The sequence below is a fragment of the Anas acuta genome, chromosome 13 (genome assembly GCF_963932015.1).
Source record: "Anas acuta chromosome 13, bAnaAcu1.1, whole genome shotgun sequence".
In the NCBI taxonomy this organism is placed as follows: domain Eukaryota; kingdom Metazoa; phylum Chordata; class Aves; order Anseriformes; family Anatidae; genus Anas; species Anas acuta.
Window position 1 is genome coordinate 9,135,047 of NC_088991.1, and position 24,260 is coordinate 9,159,306.

The window sequence follows — 24,260 nt, forward strand, 5'->3', positions numbered from 1 at the left end:
TTTTTTTCTCAAGAAGAGCAGGAAAAGAAAAACACACTGCGTTTTTTTTTCTTCAACAAACAGGGTACATTACCTCGTATTTTGTAATATTTGTTTTGCTTGTTAGATTTGAGATGGTGGCTCCAAATGCAAAATCCCCAATTCAATGTAGGAGAATTGAATAAAGAAACATGCCAGCGTTGTATTTTTTTTCCAGAACAGTTAGTCCCATCATATAAATAGCTTCTTAATGTTGTTTTACATTGCCAGAGATAACTTGTACTATAACTAATGTATTTTAAGTTTCTTAGAAAAATAATTACCAAGCATTTGCTCCACCAGTAATAATCATGCTTGAAGTCATCAATTTGGAGAATAATGTTTGTTCCATTTTACTGCAGAAAAATATTTTGTGTCTACAGAAAAACATTTTCAGCATCAAATTTCATTTCACTTTGGAATGTTCAAACATTACTAGGAAAAAAACAAAACAAAACAAAACACCACCTCCCAGCCCAGACTGGCACTGCTCAAAGGCCAACATGAGAAAAGATGCATACGACTGGATCGCTTATTTCAGTGCTCAGCAGTCAATCAGTGATACACTGATATTAACAAGGATTGAAATATCGAGTGCCTGGTGATCTGCCAAAAAATCGTATGTTACCTGCTATGCGTTTTCTCTTTTTGTCTCTCCAGGGAAAAGAGCTCTGTACAGCTTCATGCACAGAAACCTATTTTAAAGGATATGCTGGTCAAAGGGGGTCCTGAAAATTTCACGTTGAGAACCAGGAAAAAAATACGTGCCGCAGCTAACTTTTCCTGTCGTATCTGGAAAGCATTTAATATATTCTAAACTAAAAGTCAACACATATATGGTAGAGAGGAATGTAAGGCTTGCACTGTTAACTAATTTTTAGTTCAGAAAAGCTCTGTGAAAGTAGGAAATCTCTCTGCTGATATTGGACTCTTCCAAGGCCGCCTGGTTCCTAACATGGCAGTGGGGAAGAAAAGCCACCTTGATGCAATTACACAACTTCTAGAACAAAACCATCCTAACAAGCAGATGCTCTTTGTCGCTAACAGCAGAACATGCCTTCGTTCTTCCCCTCATTCCCAGTTTACCCCACCCAGAACTCGAGGTCCTACTTGTGTGTGACCATCTCCAGCTCTCCTGAACACGGTTAAAGGAAACCACTGCCTACTTGCTGTGGCCACTATTACGAGATTATGTAGCTAAACAAGAATATCCAGTTGTTGGTCATTGATTTATCTATAAAACGGTAACTGTAAAAATGATAGAAGAGGTTCTGTACTAGATAGTCTTGTGAAACAGTTTATTACTTAAGCATTAATGACCCGTTTAGAGGTCTTTACTGGTCAGGTAATGACCAGCTAAAGGAGTTAAGGGCCCGAGGCAAAGCACTCTAATAAAACCATGCATACAGCATGTGGTTGGTTCCTCCGAATTCTATTAGGAGAGAGGAGCATAAAGGATAATGAAAGACATGTCCAAGAGGCACTCATATCAGCCCTCTCATTTTATATCGGGCATAATGCGCGTGGCCTTATTCCGGCTGCACAAATCACGCCTTGTTTATACCACCACCCCTCCCTGAGAAGAGCAGTAACTGCAGCCAAGAATGGCCAGTCATGAGATGTGAGGTGTTAAGGACCCTGTTCCTTTGGGCAAACAAACCTTCATTCAATGGAAGGAGCCCATGTTACTGTTCAAACACCCGCTATGCTCTGCACCTGCAGGGAACACACGCTCAATGCACAAGGAAGGGAGCTGATATGCTGACAGGCACCTCAGCCACTCCTGCAGGTCCTAAATCCGACTCTAGTAGTATTAAAGGTGGAGGGATTAAGAGTTTTCTGTATTTCCAAGCAACTCTATTCAAAAACATTGACTTGAATATGAATGCCCCCTTGGTTGCCTTTTTTACTGTTTACATTATGAGAAGAATCACATTAAAACAGGAGTGTAATATGGATCTCCCTACTCTAAGATTGAGACAAAGCAGCTGTATGTATATCTTTGCCAGTAAATGAGAAGCCAGCAGTTGGAACAATAGCCAGGGCCCTCGCTCTTGGCTTCAGAGGCAGGTAAAACACTCGGGCCCACATAACCGCATCTCGCTATTACAGCCCCACAGCATCATTGATTTCAGCCCTGATTTATGGCATCATTTGTTCCTGATAAGAGCCACTTGCCAGCACTACTCAGAAAAAGTAAAATACAATCTAGGAGCGGAAACTAGAAAGAAGAGAGGATAAGAAGAAGAAAGAACTGCTAGAGAAATCTGCACGGATTCCTGTATTTGCAGGACAAGGTGTTCTAGGCACAAGCAAACTTAATGGCTCAGCAGTTATGGCTGCATCATCAGTGGTAAAATGAGGATAAAGACCATTCTGATGACTTAGTCAAAAAGTTACTTAATTTCACTGTCACTTCTATGACTACAGTATATTTTGAATGTTTATTTTAAAAACCACTCTGCAGTGTTTACATGACTAATTATAATAGCTTCCTTAAAGTATTTCCAATTTTCTGTGTAAATAGCCTTTTAAGACATGTTGAGGCTTATTTCAGAATTTAACAATCTTTCAGAGCCATTGCAGCTAATTGTATAAATACCTATTAAGCCAGATTTAAGTTTAACTCATGTATAGAGTAGAAAAATGGTAGCTTTATACTCACACCATTCCAATTTGAAAGGTCAGATATCTCAGTGCTTTATTTCAGACCATCTGAAATGATCACAGTACAGCCTAGGCATTCACTGAGATTAAATTTTTCATCAAATAAGTGGGCAGAGCAGAAAACACACACAATATTAAACAGATATGATTATTTCTACACCTGTACACTTTGAGCAGCTCAGAATAGGAAAATAAAATTCAGGCCCTAACTAAGAGCCGATTCAGTGCGTGCACCACAAAGGCTGAATTTAAACCAGAAGATTTATTCATTTTTAGAGCCAAATTATAAACTTTTGCAACACAGGGTTAACAGCAAAAGTGCTGACACAACAGTAAGCGTATAGTGGCGCCTGCAAGCAGCGCTATAATTAATCTAAGTGTACTGTCATTACACTAAACGCTGCTTCTGCAGGATCATTCCAAATCATGAGGCACTTTCTCTCTTTCTCAGATAACATGCAGTTTATTTCCAATCATGGGCATTTCCAGTCGTAGCATGATTTGCTAAAGGAACATTAGGTCTCAAAGCAATATCTTAATCAAATCAGAATTTTCTTCTGTAAAACAAATCTTTGGCTTTTGGAGAATTAGTAACATCTAATGCCTTAGGATAGAGATGTGAAACTGTGAGCTGAAATACGCACTGCTGGAGACCGTACTCAGCCTCCTTGCTTCTAGCCATTTACAAGTACATCTATCTAACCTCCTACCTACACACCTACACTTTATATGGTCATAAACCACCAATGCAATATCTAAATTATACCCTGAAAACTCCAGGTTGGAAATGGGTTGTATGAAAATTCACCTCATGTGGTTTATTCATTTCAGCAAGAATAGAAGGCTCCAATTCCTTTTGGATGGAACTCGTTTAAACAAAGCCCAACAGCAAACACCCATAAATTAAAGCATTATTGGTATTTATGCAAAGAGATACACGTAAACTGTGTGAATTCTGCGTAAAAGGATTAAAAAAGGAAAGCGGTAGAATCTCACACATACAACCCTAACTGCATTTATAAAGTTATTAAGTACTTTGTGAATTAATACTTTGAAGTACTACAAGGGAAGAAAAAAAACATCCTGTCTGGAAACCTGTTTATTTACATTTAAGATTTTCCCTACTGCCATTCACATCCATTGAAGTAGGACTGCCCTAATAAACTAAGAAAAGATAGAAACGAAATGAATTTAAGTATTTCACTGTATCTATATGAAGCTGGTAATTTATAATAAATAGACATTTACCCAGAATATATTCCCTTTACTTCAACATAAGCTATATTTGAAGCAATAGTCTGCCTTGGGAATTTTATGACCAAACTACTATGATTATGTTTACAGAGTTTAAACATATACATGTATACCAGAATTACTTATTCTTTACTTTTGATACACAGGTCTGTGATTAAAGAGCAATCTGAATTCTACGCTGGAATTTCTATAATAGTAATATTAACATGTAATTGCTACACTATATTAACGTAAATCACTTTGGAAAAGTGTTAGAATCTTCAGTGGAGTGCTGGAAAAATTTATGTACGGCAAAATGATAAAAAAATACACAATAAAAGTCAATGGTGAGTTTAGAAGCCGGGGTCACTGGGCCAGCACAGACCACTGCTCATTCACCATCTTTGCCCTTTGAAAACAGAGTTGCAACTCTAGGAATTAGATAAAACAACTTCAGAAGAATGTGCTTAGAAGACATCAAGCAGATGTAGCACAATCATTCATGCTAAGGCTGCTGTGGTACAAAGTCAAGTTATGTTTTTCCACTAATAAATATATTTTATCTAGCAAACAAAGAATACAACAACACACATACATACACATATAGACTCCGAGAAGCCACAAAACATGCCTGATGACTACTCTACATTTTAAGAGCGAATAATGTGTGACCACAGACATATGGCCCTAGCCAATAGTGTGTCAAAACCTAGAGCAAAGAAGTATTAAGATTATCCTTAAGTCAGTATTAAAAATCTAAAGTACTAAGATTATTATTTCCTATCTAAAGATGGTGGTCCACAAACATTTGAAATTAGCAGTAATTTTGCTCCCCTCCTTGTGTTGGTAGTGGCATTCATGCAACTGCACAGGCAAATAGACCAGGAACTTAATGTAGCTGCAAAGTAATTCCCTTCCTCCATGCCCCTTTCTCTCTCACACACACACCAACAGAAAAAAAAAAAAAAAAAAGGCAGCTTTCAGCAGGATCACTTGCTTAATCTGATTCACAACATGACATCCTAAAGGCCAGCATCAGCACAAGGCATAGCTGGGGGAGGGCCGGAGAGGAAGACAGCACTCGTCCTGGCAGCTTGCACGTGTCAGATTTTAAGTGAATGACGAACCACGCCTACAATTTACAGTGTCCAGGCTGAGGGTGTTTTATGGCTGTTTAGAGAACACCCAAGGCTCATTATTCCCTTTGTCTTTTGCAACTTCTCCAATTCTGACTTTTGGAAATCCAGCCTACTTCTGGCTCAGCTGACCACTCATAAAAACACCACTGACAACTACCACTGCTGCGTCGGCGCTGGGCAGCAGCAGCACAGGCTGTCACTACAGGACTGGACCAGCCAAACTGTGCCAACCCCGTTACAGCCCGCAGGTGTACCTGTGGCATGGAAACTCAACTGAAACAACATCCACAGAACACACCCGTGGAGTCCCCCGGGTCGCTTGGTGGGGCAATTCTTCAAATTACAGAGATCTCCAGAAAGCTGCTGACAAAGAATATCCAAGGCCAATGTCCTGAAATGTTCAGAAAAGGGGTTGCCAAGGGTGCACTGTCCTCTGTTGGCTGAAAAAAGACTTCAGCTCTGAGACAAGACAGTCAAATTGTGTGGCTGACCATAGCCCACTGCTAACCGTACCCAGGTAACCCTCAACACACCCACGTCACGAGCATGCCTGACAGCACAGATGCGTGCAGCAAGCTTTAGGAGACAGAGACAGGTTTTCAGCTGCTGCCTCCACATCTACTTAACCTACCTTCACATTTTCCATGTCTTTTCCTCAGCAGTATAAAAGATCTGCTGAAATCACAAGGCAACAAATGACACAGGCAAGCAACTGACACTTCAGATACGAAGTATCCCATCGTGGCATGGAACCACGGTCACAGGTCCTGCTGAGCCTCACAGGCAGCACGCACACCCCCGTGTTACAACAGCACCTCTCGTCTCTCAGCTGAGACTAGAAGAAGTAATCCTGCTCATTTTATCTAATACCCATCTGCTAGGAAACACAAGCACCTCCAGCCCAAAGACCCGACCCCCTTCAGGCGAATCCCAGGGCACAAGGCTACAGGATCAGACTTACTTCTGGTGCTGCGGCTGCTGCATTTTCGGAAGCATCGTAGCTCATCTTCAGGCAGGTGCATGGAGTCCAGTTTCTCCAGGATACCTTTCCCAGGCGAGGATGCAGGCTCTGCCCCCTCAGGGCACCAGGGGCCCCGAAGCCATGCTCTTTCTGTCCCCAGGTTATAACAGAAAAGCCACAAAGTACCATTAAGGCAGAAACATTTTGTTGAGGGTTTTGCTACTTTTAAGGAAACATGATGGGCTCAGACATCTCGCATCAGAAGAGGGCTGTAGGCACCAGATCATTAGTGGGCAGATACAACCCTGAGTCAGAGCCTTATGCCAGCCCTAAAAGGCAGGAGCTCAGACATCACTGTGGAGCTTACATTTGCTAGTGGCTAAATCTAGTGATTAGTCAGCACCGAGAGCTGCTGAATCACTCTTCAAAGGCACCTATCTCTCTGCTTACATCAGCTACGCAGCCGCTGCACTTCACTGAAACAGGCTGGGCTGCCCATCTGTGGCTAGGACCCTTTTACAAAGCTTGCACGATGCCCAAACTGCAACGCAAACAGCTGACCTCTGACCCACCGCAACGTACACGCTAATAAATTAACAAGACTGACAGGCACGGCAAAGGATGCATGATGGCTCATATGTAGTTTGTCTATTTTTTCTGATAAAATAATTTCAAATGGAATGTGATATTTATCTTTCGTCTTAGCAATCATGAATATATTTAAACATCTTTTAAAGTTCTTGTCAATTCAGAATCCATCTGTCATTATTAATTGTTTGGGTGTTAATTATTTGTGATTAAAAACACGTAGGCATTGATATTCATACGAGACAAATGACATACGAAGCAGATGAGACAATTAGCATGAATTACTTCAATAACCCTGAACTCCCCCAAATCTTTGCATCATTAAAAGCTGTCTTTGATTAACAAATATAATAATAAAAAAATCATGAGATTAATCTATTTTATTACTGTGATTCTTTAACACTTTTACTGACCATGACAGACTTCACCTGACTAAATCTGAATTCTGTCAACTCTCATCGTAACAAAACCCAGTCTTAGAGATAAGGTGCTCTCCACAGGGGCTAAACAAAAGCAAATCAATATTTTCTAGCTAAAGGACAATCTTTGAGTCAAGATCTGTGTGAGGAAAATCTTTACCCAATTCTTAGAGGAAACTAACTACTTAGAAATACATAATAAGTAATTAAACTTATTGCTTCAGAATTTAACAGGAGTTTTTAAAACAGTGGCAATTATTTTCTCATGCCAGTGGATGAAATTTCTCATGGTTATGTGTTAGCAGCACTTCAACTAAAAATGATTCATGCAACAGAAAACATTCGTAAAATAGAACAGAAAAAAACTAATAAAGTAAAACTTCTGCTCCTCAGTGATAAAAGCAAACAAAAGACATATTGCTTTACAGGGGTTTTGTCCGTGAGAGAATTTTGGTACTGCTCTAGTAACCACTTTGACAGAAAATGGCCGTTAAGCCCTATGTAAAGAGTATCTCTGAAATTTTTCTTCTGTTTTTGTTTCCTTTTTATATCTGAAATCAATTAAACAATAATTAAAAATTGATTTTGAAATGCTTAATCCTGCACATTTCTGCACTTTTTTTTTTTTTTTTTTTTTTTTTGCTCGTGGGGAGACTTAAATATCACCGAACAAAATCCTCACGACTTTTCTTACCAAACAGGAGGATTTATAAGAGACAGAGAGGCAAATCCTACTCTTCTTATTTAGAGGAGTGCTGCTATCACAGTCAACAGCACTGCGGCATCTTTAAAAGCAACACAGCTTACACCGTATCACTGGAGTCAACAGGAGTGCCCGAAGGATGACAAACAGAGCTATGTTTCTGAAGTAGTGTAACACCTAAACAGAGACAAATTAGACACACTTAGGGGAGGCGTGTATAAGTAAGGTTACGACAGTTCCGCAGAATGTCGCAGTTCGGTTCAAATCCTCAATCTGTCCACTCACAGCGTGGCAAAAAGTCAATACGTGTATTTCAGGAACTATCAGTAACTTCCCCACTAAATCCTGGTTGTGCTACAAACATGGGAATTTTCCAAAAGACATGGGTTACATCCAGCAAGCGGAAACATCTGATATGTCTGTTCTTGAAGGTTGCGAGAAGGACCTCCTCTGACCACGAGAGGGAGAATTGAATCATACACATTGTTTATTCACATCTATTTCTTTCTCAAACCAAGCTCAGGAGGAGCACACTTCATAAGTTCAATACAGCCAGGCGACCCACCTCCCAGCAGTGGGATCCCTGCCTACACACACTTAATGGGGGCTCAGGAAGCGGTGTGAACAAAACCAAATCCCAGAACATCTCTTTTATGGAGGGATGTTGAAGCAGTCAGGAAGGGTGAGGTCACTGAGGACACACTTCTTGAAGGCAAGTTGGGTCTGAGTTTTCATAAGGATCTTAGACTCCTGAAAGTTGCAACTAGGATTCTGAGGTTTTAGCTGTGCTGTGCTTTGTCTTTTTCACCTCAAAATAAGGTTACTGGTGTACGCTGCCTGTTTCTGTAGCCCCACTTCACGGGTGCCACTGGTGCTCCAAGTGTGCATGGGCTGCTGGCTAACTTTCAGGTGGGACTTCAGATGTTGGGCTTAGCTCCTGGCACTCTGCTAGCCTGGATCTCACCTACTAGGAAGTCTCCTAATCATCATATGGAAGACAGCAACAATTATGACCTGAGCTCCTCCAAAAAAAAATAAAAATAAAAAAAAAGATTGGGAAGGTCCTGATGACGGAGTATTTTCCATGAAAAACATGAAACACTGAAACCTGACCTTTCCCTCAAGGCTGCAGACCTAGAGTTTGCTGATAACCTTTCAGGCCTGCTGCAAAGAGCAACTATTTTCCGGGCCACCAGGGAAGTCACAGACTGAGGGATGAATGAGATTGTCATGAGAGGTTTATGTTTATTACATCCATTGCTGCTGATAGCAATAACTAAGAGGAGTCCCCACTGTACAAGCCTTTGCAGATCTGCAATAAGTTCTTATGTTCTGGTTATGTTTCAGCGCTTGGAGAAGTGCAGAGTAATGGAGGTAAATAAATAAATTACAACATATGTTTTGGTTTTTTTTTTTACTCTGCTTCAAAACACAATCCTAGTCCTCATTTTTCAGAATCAACCATTACTCACGCTCACTCCTGAGGATCAGCTTTATTTACAAAAGAACTCATAACCATATGACATCGAGCCTATCTCCTAGCCTCCCTATGTTATTTGTGACTGGAATAATCATAGAGCATTTATAAGAAATTTGAGGCAGTATTAAGCGCAGAGCATATTTTGGGTTTTGGCCAGGATGTCTGGACCTTTTACTGTACTCAATCAAATATATTATGCTGATCTCCAGCCAGCGAAAGGAGATGGGAAGAAAGCTCTGTTCAGCTGAAGAGCAACACAGTGGATGTGACTGGGACCCAAACATTATTTGTCAGCAGACAGATGGGGAAGCCCCATCCCAAAGCAACGTGTAATGAACAGCTACTGATGGCATGATCGAAACAGGCAATACGTGTTTACATTCTGCTGCTCCCGAGGCATGCAGTTATTTTTCTCCCTTGGATTTTGAATTCCTTTTTCTTTCCAGAACATGGCTAAAATCTAATCCTACATACTGAAACTACTTACAAAAGCCAGCTTGTATCTGACATGCAACAGCAGTACAGGAACACCTGAGCCACATTTACTATGCCATTGCAGCTGCGACAAAATTAATGAGCTGACCTATATGAGAAAGGAGTCAAAACAAGCTTTTCCTGCACAATGGCAAAAGCTTTGTATAGAAATAGGTCTACTTAGATTATTCTATATTATAAAGTTACATATACTTAGGCACAGGAAAGAGGATTTTGAAATTCAAACTGTGTAGGACCAATTGCTGTTAAATTAATACTCCACAGCTGTACTAAACCTCGGAAAACACACCACTCACCCACTCATTTTCCAAATGTGCAGGGAAAGCAGCTGCAACTACAACATCACCCTGTGTGATGCTACAAAGAAGCATCTCAAGAACAGATGAGCGTACTGTACACACATGGTAATATACATGAGATATAGCATGCATATATGACTATGTAGTGCATTTATGTATCTCCTGTGGGAGCATATATTCATAAACAAAACCAGCACCTGCAAAGGCTGTGTATACCCATACATGTACAGCTATATGTGAGTCTTCTATAGCCAGAACCCTTCCTTCCTAGCACACATTTTGGACTTTTTTATGGATGGTGACCTAGACAAATGCATACAATGCACGCAACAATGGTGTTCAATTAGGTATTAGGAATAGGTTCATTTACGTGAGCGTTTTTGGAAGCTCAAAATCTGCAAAGAAATTGTAGCGAGTTTTGCAAGTCACGCTGAAAGCAGAAGTTCTCAATGGATCGGTTAAGCCAGCCAGTGATACTAGAAAATACTGATGCCAGCACTTCTGATAAGCAGGTTAACCTGTAATGCTTCAACTACTATCCTTGGTGTCACTAACTGCTTCATCCTGAGTGTAATTGACTCCAGGGGAAAACAAAAGAGGGGATTTTGTTTTGTTTTGACAAATCCACTGCAAGGCACCACACTAAGGTGCCAAAGGCTACTTTGTATTTACAATGCTGATGATACGCACAACTCAGAAGTTTCCTGACCTCAAGTACAAACACAACATGAAAGGTGATATATCAAACTGACACTATCACAGCCAGGAAAAAAAAGAAGAGAAAAACACCTCAGATTTATACCAGGCTTGCCTGCCTAGCATAAATACTAACATCAAGCTATGCAGGCTTTGTTATACAGCTGCTTAAAAGTTCTGTGAAACAGCACAAGGGCAGAACAGTCCCGAATCAAATGGAAGGCATTTCCAAACATAAAATTATCGGAAGTGGAGAAAGAAATCTGATGAACCTGGAGAGGAACTTTAAGTTTACGTAAACCACAGCACATTCAGCCCTCATTTATCCTATTCACATCTCCATTCCCTATCCTGCACCTCCAACCTGCAGGCCAGTGCCCCCCTCTATTTGTCGTGCCTATAAATTTTTTTCCACCATACCCTTGTGCATGCAAGAGCCCTATCCCTGAAACAGTTTCAGAGGATTTCAAACAAACCCTTAAAACAGAAAGGGTCTGAAGCCAGAGCTTCTTTTAACTGAGGCATTAACAAAACAGATCTTAGCCCAAAACAGGCCTTCCCCCCCCCCCCAAAAAAAAAAGTTCCTGTTCATTACCTGGAATCATACAGTGTTCTCGCACACATCTTTGAGGTCCCCCCTCTGTACACCGGGGGTATTTTAATTGTTTAGAAAGAGCATTCATCCATTTTGTCACAGCTGTATCTCAATCGATTCCAAAGGCCAAAAGCTGCTAGCTGTACTCCAGGATGCAGTACAACCGAGGTGAAAGGAAATATTTATGTAAGAAAGTAGAGATAGATAAAAATAGCATTCCGTAGTATCTAAATGAAAGTAATAACAAAGAAAATTTTGCAGCTGTAATTGTACATAATGTCCAAATGACCCATTAGGAGACAGACATTAAAAGAAGTCAGTCACTTTACAAAAGATAACATAAAAGCATTGATCGTGAGTGGGCATAAAGTAAAAGCAGAGATTTAGAAATTTTGTAGTGCTTTCTATATCTTTTCACACAGCGTAGTCTTATCGTGGGTATTTTGAAAATATTAATGCTAGTAACATGGATGTAGTATTGCATTTCCTCCAAAGAACATACATTTGAATAACAGAATATATAATATGAGCTCTGTATCGTAATTTAATTTAACCATGAAACCAATTTCTGCCTTCAACATTTTATGTTTTACAGTATGAAACAGAACATTATTTGCTGTAATGTAGTTTATTTAACCTTAACCTGATGTGGTGCAACAGTGAATACAGATACACTCAAAATGTTAATAATATGACACGCCAAGCTGATTAAAATTTCAATTGTGTTTCCTCCGTCTCCTTTGGAAAGTTAATGAATTAATGAATCTTTAAAGGACAGTCAGGGAGGCCTTAAAAAGAAGATGCCTTTTTGAGTAAGGAGAGAAAGTGGCAGATTACAACTTAATGGCTTCAGAATAATGGTAATTTCCCTATTTTCTTCACTTGCCTTAGCTCAGCTAATGGCTTCATTAGTGTCCACACTCTCAAACGAATAATAGAGGACCATGTCACATCCATCTTAGTCACATCACAATAAAACCGTTAAATACAATTCAGCTACCTGCCTTCTGCCAGTCTGTGCTATGAGGCAGAATTAGCAGCACAATCAATACAGAATCCTGGTATTAGATTCTTTTTCTTTTAAAAATGAAGTGTATCATCAGGTATAATCATGTATTGCTATTTAACTGTATTGCAAATTTTATGCTAATAAGGTAACTATAGTTACTCAGAAAGGACAGAAAATGAAAGGGAAAAGATATCCTTACTTTACATCTATTGATGAAAAAAAATAATAATAACACAGCTCTTTATTTGATAAAATTGACGGATTACCTCAAAGTCAGCACAGACATGTCAAGTTCCTCCTGACATCCCAGATACCAAATCATTTCACAAACCCGGCTAATTAAGCAGCTAAAAACCTCCTTGGCTTTAGCTACCTCTGTCTTGGGAGAAGAGATTCCATTGAACCAATTAAAATTTTTGGAACAGATTCAGTGTAACCGAATACAGCTCCAGCAAAAGGTATGAAGACTGATGCAACAAGTTCACAAACTGACCTCAGAACTCCAGAAACAAAAGGGAAATCTGACTTTTCAAATACGTTAAAGGTTTTTAATTTACAAAGAAGTTCAATTTCAATTATTTTTTATCATTATTTTTAAATTAAGTTTAAGCAGCACTGTTCTTTTTACTCATTATACAGTTTGGCTACCCTTTGCAACGTGAAATTTGTTTAAGCATATTTCTCTCATTATATACATATTTCATACAACAAACAACATGCAGGCTCTAACAATAGTGGTTGAAACACGCACACTTGGCAAAATGTAATGCACACGAACTATTATCCTGTACTTTTTATCAGTGGATACCAAAGGAGCAAGCTCCAACTTCTACCCAGCTAAACTGCAGCTGGCAGCAGCACACAGGTACTGGGGGGCATGGGGAATGGCCCGCTTAATATATAAGGAAAATCTCAAATGCTTCAGGCAAAATTGTGTTCTCAGATCCACGGCGCAGATCCTGACTCCTGTGTTCTGCCCCTTCCTGACCCAAGCATCTAGCGCTACCAAAAGCTGCTACGGACATGTAGAGGCAGAGGTTTCCTGGATCATACCAATCTAAGGCAGGATTTTGCAGAGAAGATTTCCTGGACTGATTCCCTGGTTCTCTCCGCATAACCCTACCGTAACCACATCCAACTGACGTCCAGGAAGAAACTGCTTTTGTAAATCTTAGAATACATGAAGTGCCGGGCGTCTGCGCTTGTCAGCTGAATAAATTCTTCTGACAACATAAATCTGATCCCACTGAGAAACCTTTTTTAAAATACATTATTGACTAAAAATATTTATATGCAGCACTTTTCCTGTTAGCAAAGGTAATATATTAACTGCTTTGCCATTACTGCGAGTAACTTCAGGCCTAAGATAAAATATTTTTGTATGCGTGCTATATATCCCTTTTGATTTAAAACATGATGTCGATATTGTACTAAATCACAGCTGAAGTCCCAGCCTTAAACAGATCTTGAGTGACACCTGCATTCTGAGTTTTTATGAGCAGTTAAGCAGTGATGAGGCCTTAATGAGAAGTACTGCTTTCAAAGTATGCAGCTATGGGTAAACATGAAATATCCTCTTTTCATATTATGACTGTTAATCATTTTAGTTCTTAGATGTTATTTTACAACAGACAGATGGAAGAAGCACAAAAGATCTCCTACTTCTTGTCTACCCTCAGGATTCTAAAACCATACAAATAAAAATAAACTCATGGCACAATCAAGAATCAAAACCTGACGTAGTTGGGCTACCAATGTATTTCTCAGAAGACCAGCTCACAGCTCTCTGTGGAAGGTGTTACTCTCAACATCCCAGTTCACAATCTTGGTCTAAACAAACTCCCCTCAGAACAAATGTGGAAAGCTCCACAAATACATTTGTCTGTTAGACCTCAGAATTTGCTTAAAAACATCACTTTCTATTCAGACACCAACTTTCTATTACACATGTGCCCCCCTAGGGCACTGATTAATTTTCTGACTGGGCACAGAAACTTCATCTACAAACAGGCCAAAACTACTGGTTTGTGACTCAAGACATAGCTGCCACATCAGCATTATAGCAACACCAAGCACAGGAATATCCAGATGTGACCTTTATTTGACATCAATTGGCCAAAGTATTGCCTTTGTTTGTTTGTTTGTTTTTAAATGTAACTTTAAACACATAACTGAAACAGAACATTTAAGAATACAACCATACTTTTAACATTTGCTATAGGCATGCTTAAGAGTTCAAAGTTAACTTTTTCCTGCTCACTGCACCTTTAAGATTTCTGCATCACCCCCTCATTCACTTAGCTGCCTGTAGGAAGAATATCTCATTGCAAGGTAGAAGAGGCAGGAGGGAGATTGCTATTTGTAGGTAAGTTAGGCAAGAAAGATGCATTTACTACTTTCCTGTTTTAACCAAGCAGTTTTACAGACTACAGGTCCCCTCAGAGTAAGCTTGCTTAGCATGCAAGTACATTATCTGCCTAAACTCTGCTTTTCTGATTAAAGTTTTGTATTTAATTAAAATTGACTTTAATTAAAATGCAAATATTCTAGGACTTCAACAATAAATTGTTTACACTAGACTGAGAAACAGCCCTCAAAGGCTTTGGAAAAAAATAGTTTCAATTGCAAGCTGTATATTCAAACCTCACTGCTCAGTGAAAATGGGTAAAGATCCTTTTTTCTCCTATTGGCTTGATCTTTTTTAAACAAATGGAAAGATATCCCAATTTGTATCTAGAATTCAAATAGAAAACAATCCCCAAAGTTATTGGCTGTTGAGCAAGCAATTAGGCCAGTTCAGAACATCTTTTGTGTTTGAAACAATTCCTTTAGCCAATTTTGCTAGGAAATGATACTGACACCACAAAAGAATTGCCAGTTAAATGAATGATACGCATAGTCCCTTCACCAAGTGATAAACGTGTGCGTGAGCTTGTGTGCATGCAAGGATCCATCTGCATTATCCCTTCACCAGAAACATCCTGCTGGAGGTTCAAAAATAGCCGTCCTGTTTACAAAAGAGCACAGTTTAGATACAGCAGATATATAGCCCGCTCATTTCTTTCTTTAAACACACAGAGAAAGACTCTACACCCTAGGTTTTGATTTACTGCAAGCTAGACTATATGCTCTGCAGCATCAACAATACTTTTCTGTGTGAAGTGCTGGGACTCAAAGGTGAATTATGCTTATGACCAATTCATACCCATACTCTACTGGGAATAAAATTGAGCCACTGTAGTTAATCTGACTTAAGTTCCCCAAAATACAGTTGTTCTTAAAGAACTTCATTTCTGAAGAAACTTGAAATCAGATTTCGTAATTTTTGTAGAGTACTATTATGCATGGTTTGGAAAGAAACGCGCCAACTTCAAAACCTTACTACACACATAAAAAAAAAAAGCAAAAAAGGTAAACAGTGCTCAGAAGGTTTTATGATTTATTAGCAAAATCCTGCATTATACTTATCGCTATTTCCCTGTTCAAATACTGAAGAGCAGTGATGCAAGCTAAATGAGAAAATGGAAGTAACATTTAACGAGTTTGAAAAATCCATTTACAGAAGGCGGTGGAACGAATCATTTGTGGAAAGTTTTTAACTGGAAGTTCTCACTAGAGTAATGGTATGAATCTGACCCCAATGGAAGTTCCATAAAGTATCCTCATTCTCTTAGAGAAAGTCTTACAAAGACCCACTCACTATAAATTTGAATTTCCTAAATTCATTGCAGATCTGAGAAACCAAAATGAAATAAATTACCACAGTTTGACACCATCTCCTTCATCATAGTAATTCCAGATTTCAGTATAAAAGCCATTACTTAACTTGCACGCCATAATTTACACACTCTTTTACACAATAATTTTTGATCCAAGAAAAGATTCATTTTCCTTTTATAATTATCTTGTGTCAAAGTCTTTAACCTTTTCATCTGAAAAACTAGAGCTGGATTCCTTCTCGAAACATATGTCAAGAGCGCCGCTCCGCTCAGCATGCTGCAGGAAGGTGCTGGACAGGAGGGGGGAGCCAGCAGCGCTACAGGGTTGCAAAACAAGATGCTGCAGCTACTAAATATGGTCCTGATTCTGTATAATTCAGTGCTATTTTTACAGTTTCCTGATGAAAGACAATATTTTTAATAGGGTACACGATTGTTTTAATGTCTCCACAAGCACCCCCCTAAAGCAAAGCAGCCCAAGTACTGCTGGTCTGAGCCACCAACGGCAGAGAATCAAGCTCACTGACCTTACCTCTGGATTACTCTAACAAAGAGTACATTGTTAAATAAATCTTAACAGAGTGCACCATAGTGTCACCTACAACCAATTACCGCCATTGGTTGCTTTCCAAGCACTCCACAGCAAAACAATTTATTTTAGTGAATAAAATCCGTGTCACTCCAACACGAAGCTTTAAGTACAGCATGAGACCCAACGAAACCACAGTGGCACACAGTTATTACTCAATTTGCATAACTTATACAAATCAATGTAGATTCATTAATTAGCATTTTCAGAGGCTGTCCTGGAGGCCAGGGAAGGCAGGTTCGAGCCCAAGCACACCAGCAGCCAGCCTCTCACAGAAAGCTGACAGCAGGCACCAGTCTGGGCACTGTGCCCCTCCCCTGATGCTAAATCAAGATTTCACTCTGGCATTCCTCCAGAAACTGACAAAAATAAGAATGATATTTTACTATATTAAAATTTATATTAATGTAGCCAGATCAGTACATACCTGGCTGACCGGGCATCTTTGCGAAATGGCACCTTTTAGTCACACGTAAGAGGCATGGCGGGTGCTAGCGGTTGCAGGCCCACTTTGGGGTAGGGAGCAGACAACACCTTAACAAAAGGAGATTTTTACACAAAAAGGTCTCCACATTTGCTCCTGGCTTGCTCCTTGTGGTGGTGTGGGCCTGAGGCTGCCCTGGCCCCTCACCAGCGAGGCTCTGTCAGGTGCTGGGGTTGCACCCCGACGTCTGCTGAGGTGAGGTGTTGCCTCTTTGGCAATGGGCTCTGCACCACCTCGGGCCTTGTCCTCACACAGGTGGAAGCATCTGTCCACTAAGTGGCACTTAAAGTGAGCAACAATATGAAGCAGGAGAGAAAAGGCTTTGGAAAAAGCCGTAAGATACATCACGCAGGGCTCTCTCCTGTCTCCAGTGTTGAAGGGAGAGCTGTTATGGACATCAGAGAGTAAGACTGGTGCCAGAATAACCCAAACCCTGCCAAAATGGCCTGCCCTTGGGTCTGCCCCAATGAGCCATCTCTCTGGTGCTCAGGAGGGGGGCACTAAGTCAGACAATGACCCCAAACCTAGCCTCGGCACGGCAGCCACCAGCCACAGCAAGGAGCAGCAGCACGCAGCGGCCTGGCTGCGCCCACCTTCCTCCATTTCGCGGGAAGGCGCGGTGCTGCAGCCAGGGTGGGAAGGGGGGCTCCCACTGCTGCATGGGCTGCAAGGCCTGGCGGCCAGCTTGACTGTCCGGTGAAATGAAAAAAATTACTTTTAAGTGATACAGCTACGTTCCTGGTTCCTAAGCAAGTGCCACTCTGTTACAGGGAACAATTAGCTCTTACTTCAGGCACCTTTCCTGGGTGAGGGACATTTTCACCCTGTTCCCAGTTCACCCACCAGCAGATGTGCAGGAAAAGCCTCTACCAATGAAGTTGCGAGCCCACCTTGGTATAAATTTCCTTTTTGAGAAGTTTCTATCTTGCTTTATCAGAGACCAGTATCTGTGCTGAGGAAAGCCTATAATGATTTTTCTCTTTTTCAGGCTTATTCTAGAATTGCATCTATTTTGGGGTTTTGTTTAGATCTGTTGCAGCTTTCATACCGTTGATCATGTTGTTTTTCTAACCCGCCCTGAACATCTGTTGGCTCTTTCTGAGGCTGCATAATCCTGTTTCTTTTTTTTTCTTTTTTTTTTTTTTTGTGTGTGCGCTTTTTTCCTCTTATGTATTCTACTGCTATCAGCTGGCTGGTTTTCTTGTTTTTATTTTCATCTTACATTTTATTTAATTTGGAAAAAAAATTAAAAGCACAAATTTTCTCTGGCCTCAACAAATTCATACCTGACACTGCTTTTGTTTTGTTCTGCTGTTCTGTTAGGTTTCACGTTTGTTTGGGCTTTTTTTTTTCTTTTAAAATTTCATCAATGTAAAAAAATGCATCAATGTAAAAACTCTGCTCTCAGCAGATGTAAAGGTGGAGTGAGAAGACGATGAAGGATCTTGTTTTCTTAATGATAAAAATCAGTACGTATAAGAGATGCCAGGCTGGCAGCCCTGCAGAGAACAGAGCACACACCGTTTAACCACAACCCAGACGCACACACTCTCAGCAGGACCACTGCAAGCACTGAAAGGGGAAATAACAGTCAAACCTTGGCCTCCTCGCTGGGGCTGCCAGCACGGGCGATAATTAGCGCCAAGCGTGGGGGTGGTTTTTGTGACGTTGACACTGGGAACTGTTTGGAGACTACAATTATTTTGCATAGCCTGACAAACAGTTATCAGATGGCAACGGCTTTTGGTCACTACTGGGCTGGACTGCATTCAAACCCGAAAGAGAAAGACACGTATCTCCTCAGCCAGCTAGTCTCCTTACCCAGTGATTATAAAACAAATAAGATTTGGAGGTTGACAAGAGTCCCTTTTAGCAGCATTTGGATTATAAAATTGCTCTGACTCACTGCAGCGCATTGCTCCCTCTTAATTAACAGGGCTGAACTTTGTACATGTCTAGACTTCCTCCTGCAGAATGGCAGAATTTGGCCTTCATGAATATCATTTGAAGTCATATTATTTACAGAGCTTTTATTCATTTCAGTCATTTGTTTCAAACATTTTCCACAAAAGGAAAAAAAGCACCAACTGCTGGGCTATTTAATCCAAACTTAACAGTTTAGATGTTTTATTCAGCATTTTAAAAAGGATTGTCTTAGGGAATTTTATGTGCTGCATTTCTAATGTTAACTTTACAGATTGTAAAGTGCCTTGGGATGCACTAGCATGAAAGGCATTAAGGTATTGCACGATTTAACCAATGTGTATTGCACTAAAAAGAACCTTTTACAAAAGTGCATACATATAAAAAACACAGCAATGTTAGTGTTTATTAAGAGAGATCAGATTTATTTCTTCAAGCAACACAATTTTTCTCCTCCATTGGCAAAAATGACCCCTTTTGTAAATTAAAAAATTTCCATCACTACTGGCATAAAATTGCTGAAATTTTACACCTTAGCTAAAATTTATTTTTCCACATAAAAGTTTAGTCTTTTAGAAGATTGGGATTCATATGAAATCAAAACTTTTTTTTTTTTTTTTTTTTTTTTTTTAAGTAGATAGGCTTTAAGATTTCTGTTTTGTGGGTGGCTTTTTTCCCCACTAGTTATTGGGCTGAACCAATTAACTACATTAACTAGCTTGGTCACAAGATTTTATGGGTACAAAAAAAGGATAAATCACACATTTTGATCCATGCTTCCTATTACTATCAAAAAATTGCATTTCAAATACAAGAAAAAGCTTGTACAGCTAAATCCCTTGACATGCCTTGAAATCACAGAGTAGGCTTGTACACCAATCACTTATGAGAGAGGATTTAATGTCAGTGGGTGAAGTTCACCATGGTGAGGAGGAACAGCTTTTACACAGACAGAGTAGCCTTATCAAGGACAGGTGGGGTACTGTATCAGGCTTTATCTCCACCTTTTAAATGGGAGGGTGGATTTGATCCTTCACCACCTCCCTCCCCATATTCCACTTTTGTAATACCAGCGTACTCAAGCTCTGCAGTCTCAATCCACAGACTACCACAGTCCATTAAAAACATCAGCTGATTTTAAAAGGCTACAGATAAAGCCCAAAGATTGTGCCATGGATTTCAACTAGTAAGACTAAACACAAGATTTAAATTTGTATGGAAAAATATATATTTATTATTCAAAAATGAAAGAACAACAAAAAAAACATACTTTCTGTCTCGGAGACATTAGAAGGAGCAACCACTTTGGAATGCTAGATCCATCTTTTCATTAAAATTACATTAAAAATAAAACACGGTGAAGGAAGTCAAAGAGCAGTACTTCTACCAAGAAGGGAAGGATTAGTCGTCCTTTGCATTCTCAGTATTAAATTTAATATGACATTCACAATACATACTCATAGCTCCAGATCTTTTTTGAATGATAGGAACATTTTCTCAAAAGCTTTCAGTTATAAAACAGCCCTCAAATAGTTTTGTTTCTGTAGGATGTCTGCCTGTAATCCACAAAGGTTTCTTACAAATACAACTGCAAGGATTCATTAGGCTTTTAAGTGAAAACTTTCAGATGATGGACCTGAAATCCAATAATATTCCCCTGTTTAAAGAAATACAATAGACCTATGCCTTCCAATTACAGTGGATCATAAAACTGAATTAAAAGATACTTTTTTTTTTTAAAAAAAAAAAAAAAAGCTAATTATGATTTTTAACTACCTCTCTCCCACCCTTCAATTACTACTGTATTTTCAGTTACACATTTATTGCATTTTGTTTTCACACAACTTTTTTCCACCCAAGTTCAAAGTAAAATCAACCCACAGGACTTGATTTACATTTTTGCTGTAGACATCATGTACAAATGTAAATACAAGCCCTTATTAAACTCAGTGTTTTGCAAACCGTGCTGCTGTGTAACAACAGGATGGCAAGTCTTGGACTCCATGGATAGTGGTCTTGACTCCCAGATCTGATTTGAGCATCACTTTGAATATCACTGACTGAGACTGCAGCCACATATGGCATCGTTTACCACAACCTCCTCTTGTGTTTATTTTACACTGATCGCTAAAACATTACAGCACAAAGTGTCGTGTTATCTCTGTATCTATCTCAATATCTATAACTACTTTCTCTTTTGTAAAAACTAGGACAGGGAGTTGTAGCCCTCAAAGATTACAGATACCCATCTTCCTAAGCCTGACTAAGCCTAAACACACAACAATTATAAGATGGTAAACAGCAGTAATTGTACACTAAATGTCTTTTTAAAGAGCCAAATGTGCACTTAAAGTTTAACTCCCACTCACTGCTGCTCTAGAACAAACAGTAAATTAGCGAATACAAAACTAAAAAATAAAAAAATAAAAAAGCCCTGCAGCATGCTCCTCAGGCAGAAAGTAATTGAAATTTTTTTTTTTAAACTTTGTAGACATAATGCAGGATAGCTTCAATAAAGCACTGCCTGTAGTAAAAGCATGAGATGATCTTGTAATCCAAAATAAAGTGTGACATCTGGTAATTACCATGCATTGACAGAAAAGGGAGCACCCAGAGAAACAGCCACCCTCACCCTGCAAATCAGTCCTTTCTATTTTCTCAACAGACAGTTTATTACCTCACGTATTTTAAAACAGGGCTTTATATGCACCTGTACGTATCAGTGCAACACAGCCAGTTTCATGTCCGTTACAGGCAGCCAAGGCTTCCTCTTCTCACTGGAGCAGGTGGCATGTGTGGGGCACAAAGCACGGGGCTATTTTTGTCCCACATGCACCAAAAATGGCTTTGGGGTATCGCTCCTGCCTCATTTACCACCAGATTACAGAGAGTCCTGAAACTTCACATGAGACTCACAACAGGCTTGCCTTTTATTGGCTTGGGGAAGGTGGTTTTGGGAGGGTTTTTTAAGGCAGAGAATCCCACAGCAGAAACGAATACAAAGGTGAGTCACTAGCAAGCGCTCTTCAGCTTATAGTGGGCACCAAGAGCAGAAACAGCAGTGACTGAGATGCCCCTTTCTTTCTGACCGGGGCCCAGGGCAAGAATCTCGGTGTGCCAAGGCCTGTTGATCGGCAGAGCACAGAGATTTTCCAGGCTTACACGTGAACATTATGTTTATGGGAGGAAGGAGGGAGAAAAGAATTAAAACATTTTAAAAAGTAATAAAAACGTGGCTGACGTCTGACAAAAGCTGATTGCTCCTGCAGCGTGCTGCAGCATGTGTTACGGTGTGACAGCTCTCCTGACAATTAGAATGAAGAGGTCGTGTGCACTAATAGCAATGCCTAATTATGGAATATATAAAACATACTATAAATATTCCACCATTTCCAAAGAATGTGACATTTACCACCAGAGGTATCATGTTTGGTTTTTCCATGTCTGTTTCCATGTCTACACTTACGATACTGCACATTTAAACGCTTTCTGGAACTCAGGAAAAGCAGCACCCAGGCAAAGAAGGAACACTTTAATACTGGTATTAATTTGTACGGGCATACGAAAAATATTTCAAAAAAGACCTCTATGTACCTTGACAAATCTTTAGGCATGCCCTAAAATACCTCTAAAGTTAAAAGTATATTACAGTAGCCATTTTGCAAGCGTGTAAAGTGATGCAGAAATTATCTACACAAAAGCCCAAAGTGCTAACTAGAACTCCAGATCTAGTCGGTAGCCATCAGATTGCTTGTTTTTGCTATTTATTATCCAACATTTACTACTTTAACAGCACCCAGAGACTAAACGGGTTAGGCCATACTACTCTGTGCCATGCAAGTATGTGACAAATGACTACGCAGGGATTATGTTGCACTACAAAAGCTGTAAGAACTAGTTAGCCTTGCATAAAGTATCACAGGACAGAGGAGAAGGGCAGAAGGTATTGTGAATACCTTAAACTCTTATAAATGCGAACATTTTGAGTTCCCCCAAAATCAAAGGGTTAAAATTTAGATTATTTTGTTTTAAAGCACGCCTTTACTCTGAACAGAGCAGCTACGTAAACCAGCACCTGTCAAGTCTATTAAACCATTCTCTATTTAACCAGAATTTACATTTAGTTCAGTCAATTAATATAAGCCTTATCAGGTTCATGATAATTAGCACACTTATTAACAGCAGCAACAGCAGCAGAAATAGCGTCAAAAGAAGAGCTTTGTTGTAGTTCTGTTGTTACCACTAGAGACTCCTATCTGATCTTACCTGGTGATCTACTTGTACTGCCAAGGAGACCCACTTACTTTGCCCTTAAGCCAGACAAATTGCTGTGACAAGAAGCAGACTTAGGGTAGCTTCCATGCACAGATCACTCTAAGTACTTTACGGGTCTTGTGCTGATAAACTACTTGCTTTGCCAATTTCGTTTGGCTTATCCAGGGCTAAACTGTTTTACTTGAAGGGGAAGGATGGTGGCGTTTTTTATTTGGTTGGTTTCCCTTCCTTGGAGTTGTTTTATTTAAACCATGCGTGTGTTGTAAGGTACATGCTGTTATAGGTAAGGGCTGTTGGACCAAAAAATAATTTTTAATCAATAAGGAAAAAGAAATCCTCTTTTGCTTGCCTTTGCCCTACATAGTTATTGTGCATGTTCTTAAAGCAAGTGCTACTTGGAGCAACCAATCAATAAGGGCACTTTGGGGTTGCTTTTTTTGTTGTTGGTGGTGATTTTTCTTCTTTTTGTTTGGCTGCTGTGTTTTGTTTTGTTTTTTTAAGTTAGTCTTTTAATGGAGTTAAACAGCAGATACAATTTAAACTCTTCACACAGAAGATGCCCTCTAGCCTGTCAGCATACAACTAAGTATTTTGACCAGAACTGTCAAATTTCAGGTAATTGCTTATACAAACACTTTTTCATTACTCTCTTGAGCTGTAAAGTCATTGGGGTGTAATTTACAATGCAGAAGTGTTTAAAATATATATATATATATACATGTATATATACATGTGTGTATATATATATATACACATGTATATATACATGTATATATATATATATATATAACAACTCATAGCATATTTGCTGATTTTGTTCCCCAATTTGAACTAGCATTTTCCTTCTCTCAAACTCAGAACCATTAAACCAAACCATAAGTCAAAATTATTTTGAGACTAAAGGCTACAAGTTAAGCACCTTTGATGAAATTAACCACTGCTTCAACAATAAAGGGAGCATTCTGCTG

At 39.5% G+C, this 24,260-nt stretch overlaps 1 protein-coding gene across 4 annotated transcripts in view; it reads right to left on the reverse strand.

Annotated features, from left to right (window-relative positions):
* The window catches only part of AFF2 (ALF transcription elongation factor 2), a 363,897-nt gene that overhangs the window by 294,134 nt on the left and 45,503 nt on the right, over window positions 1-24,260 (reverse strand). The window contains exon 1 of one of the 4 annotated variants that reach the window (XM_068697360.1): window positions 6,019-6,171. The exons of the other annotated variants lie outside the window; for them this stretch is intronic. Coding sequence (XP_068553461.1) covers window positions 6,019-6,053 — 35 coding nt within the window. The 5' untranslated portion in view covers window positions 6,054-6,171. Of the gene's footprint in view, window positions 1-6,018; window positions 6,172-24,260 lie in introns of those variants that run through there. 4 annotated transcript variants of the gene reach the window in all.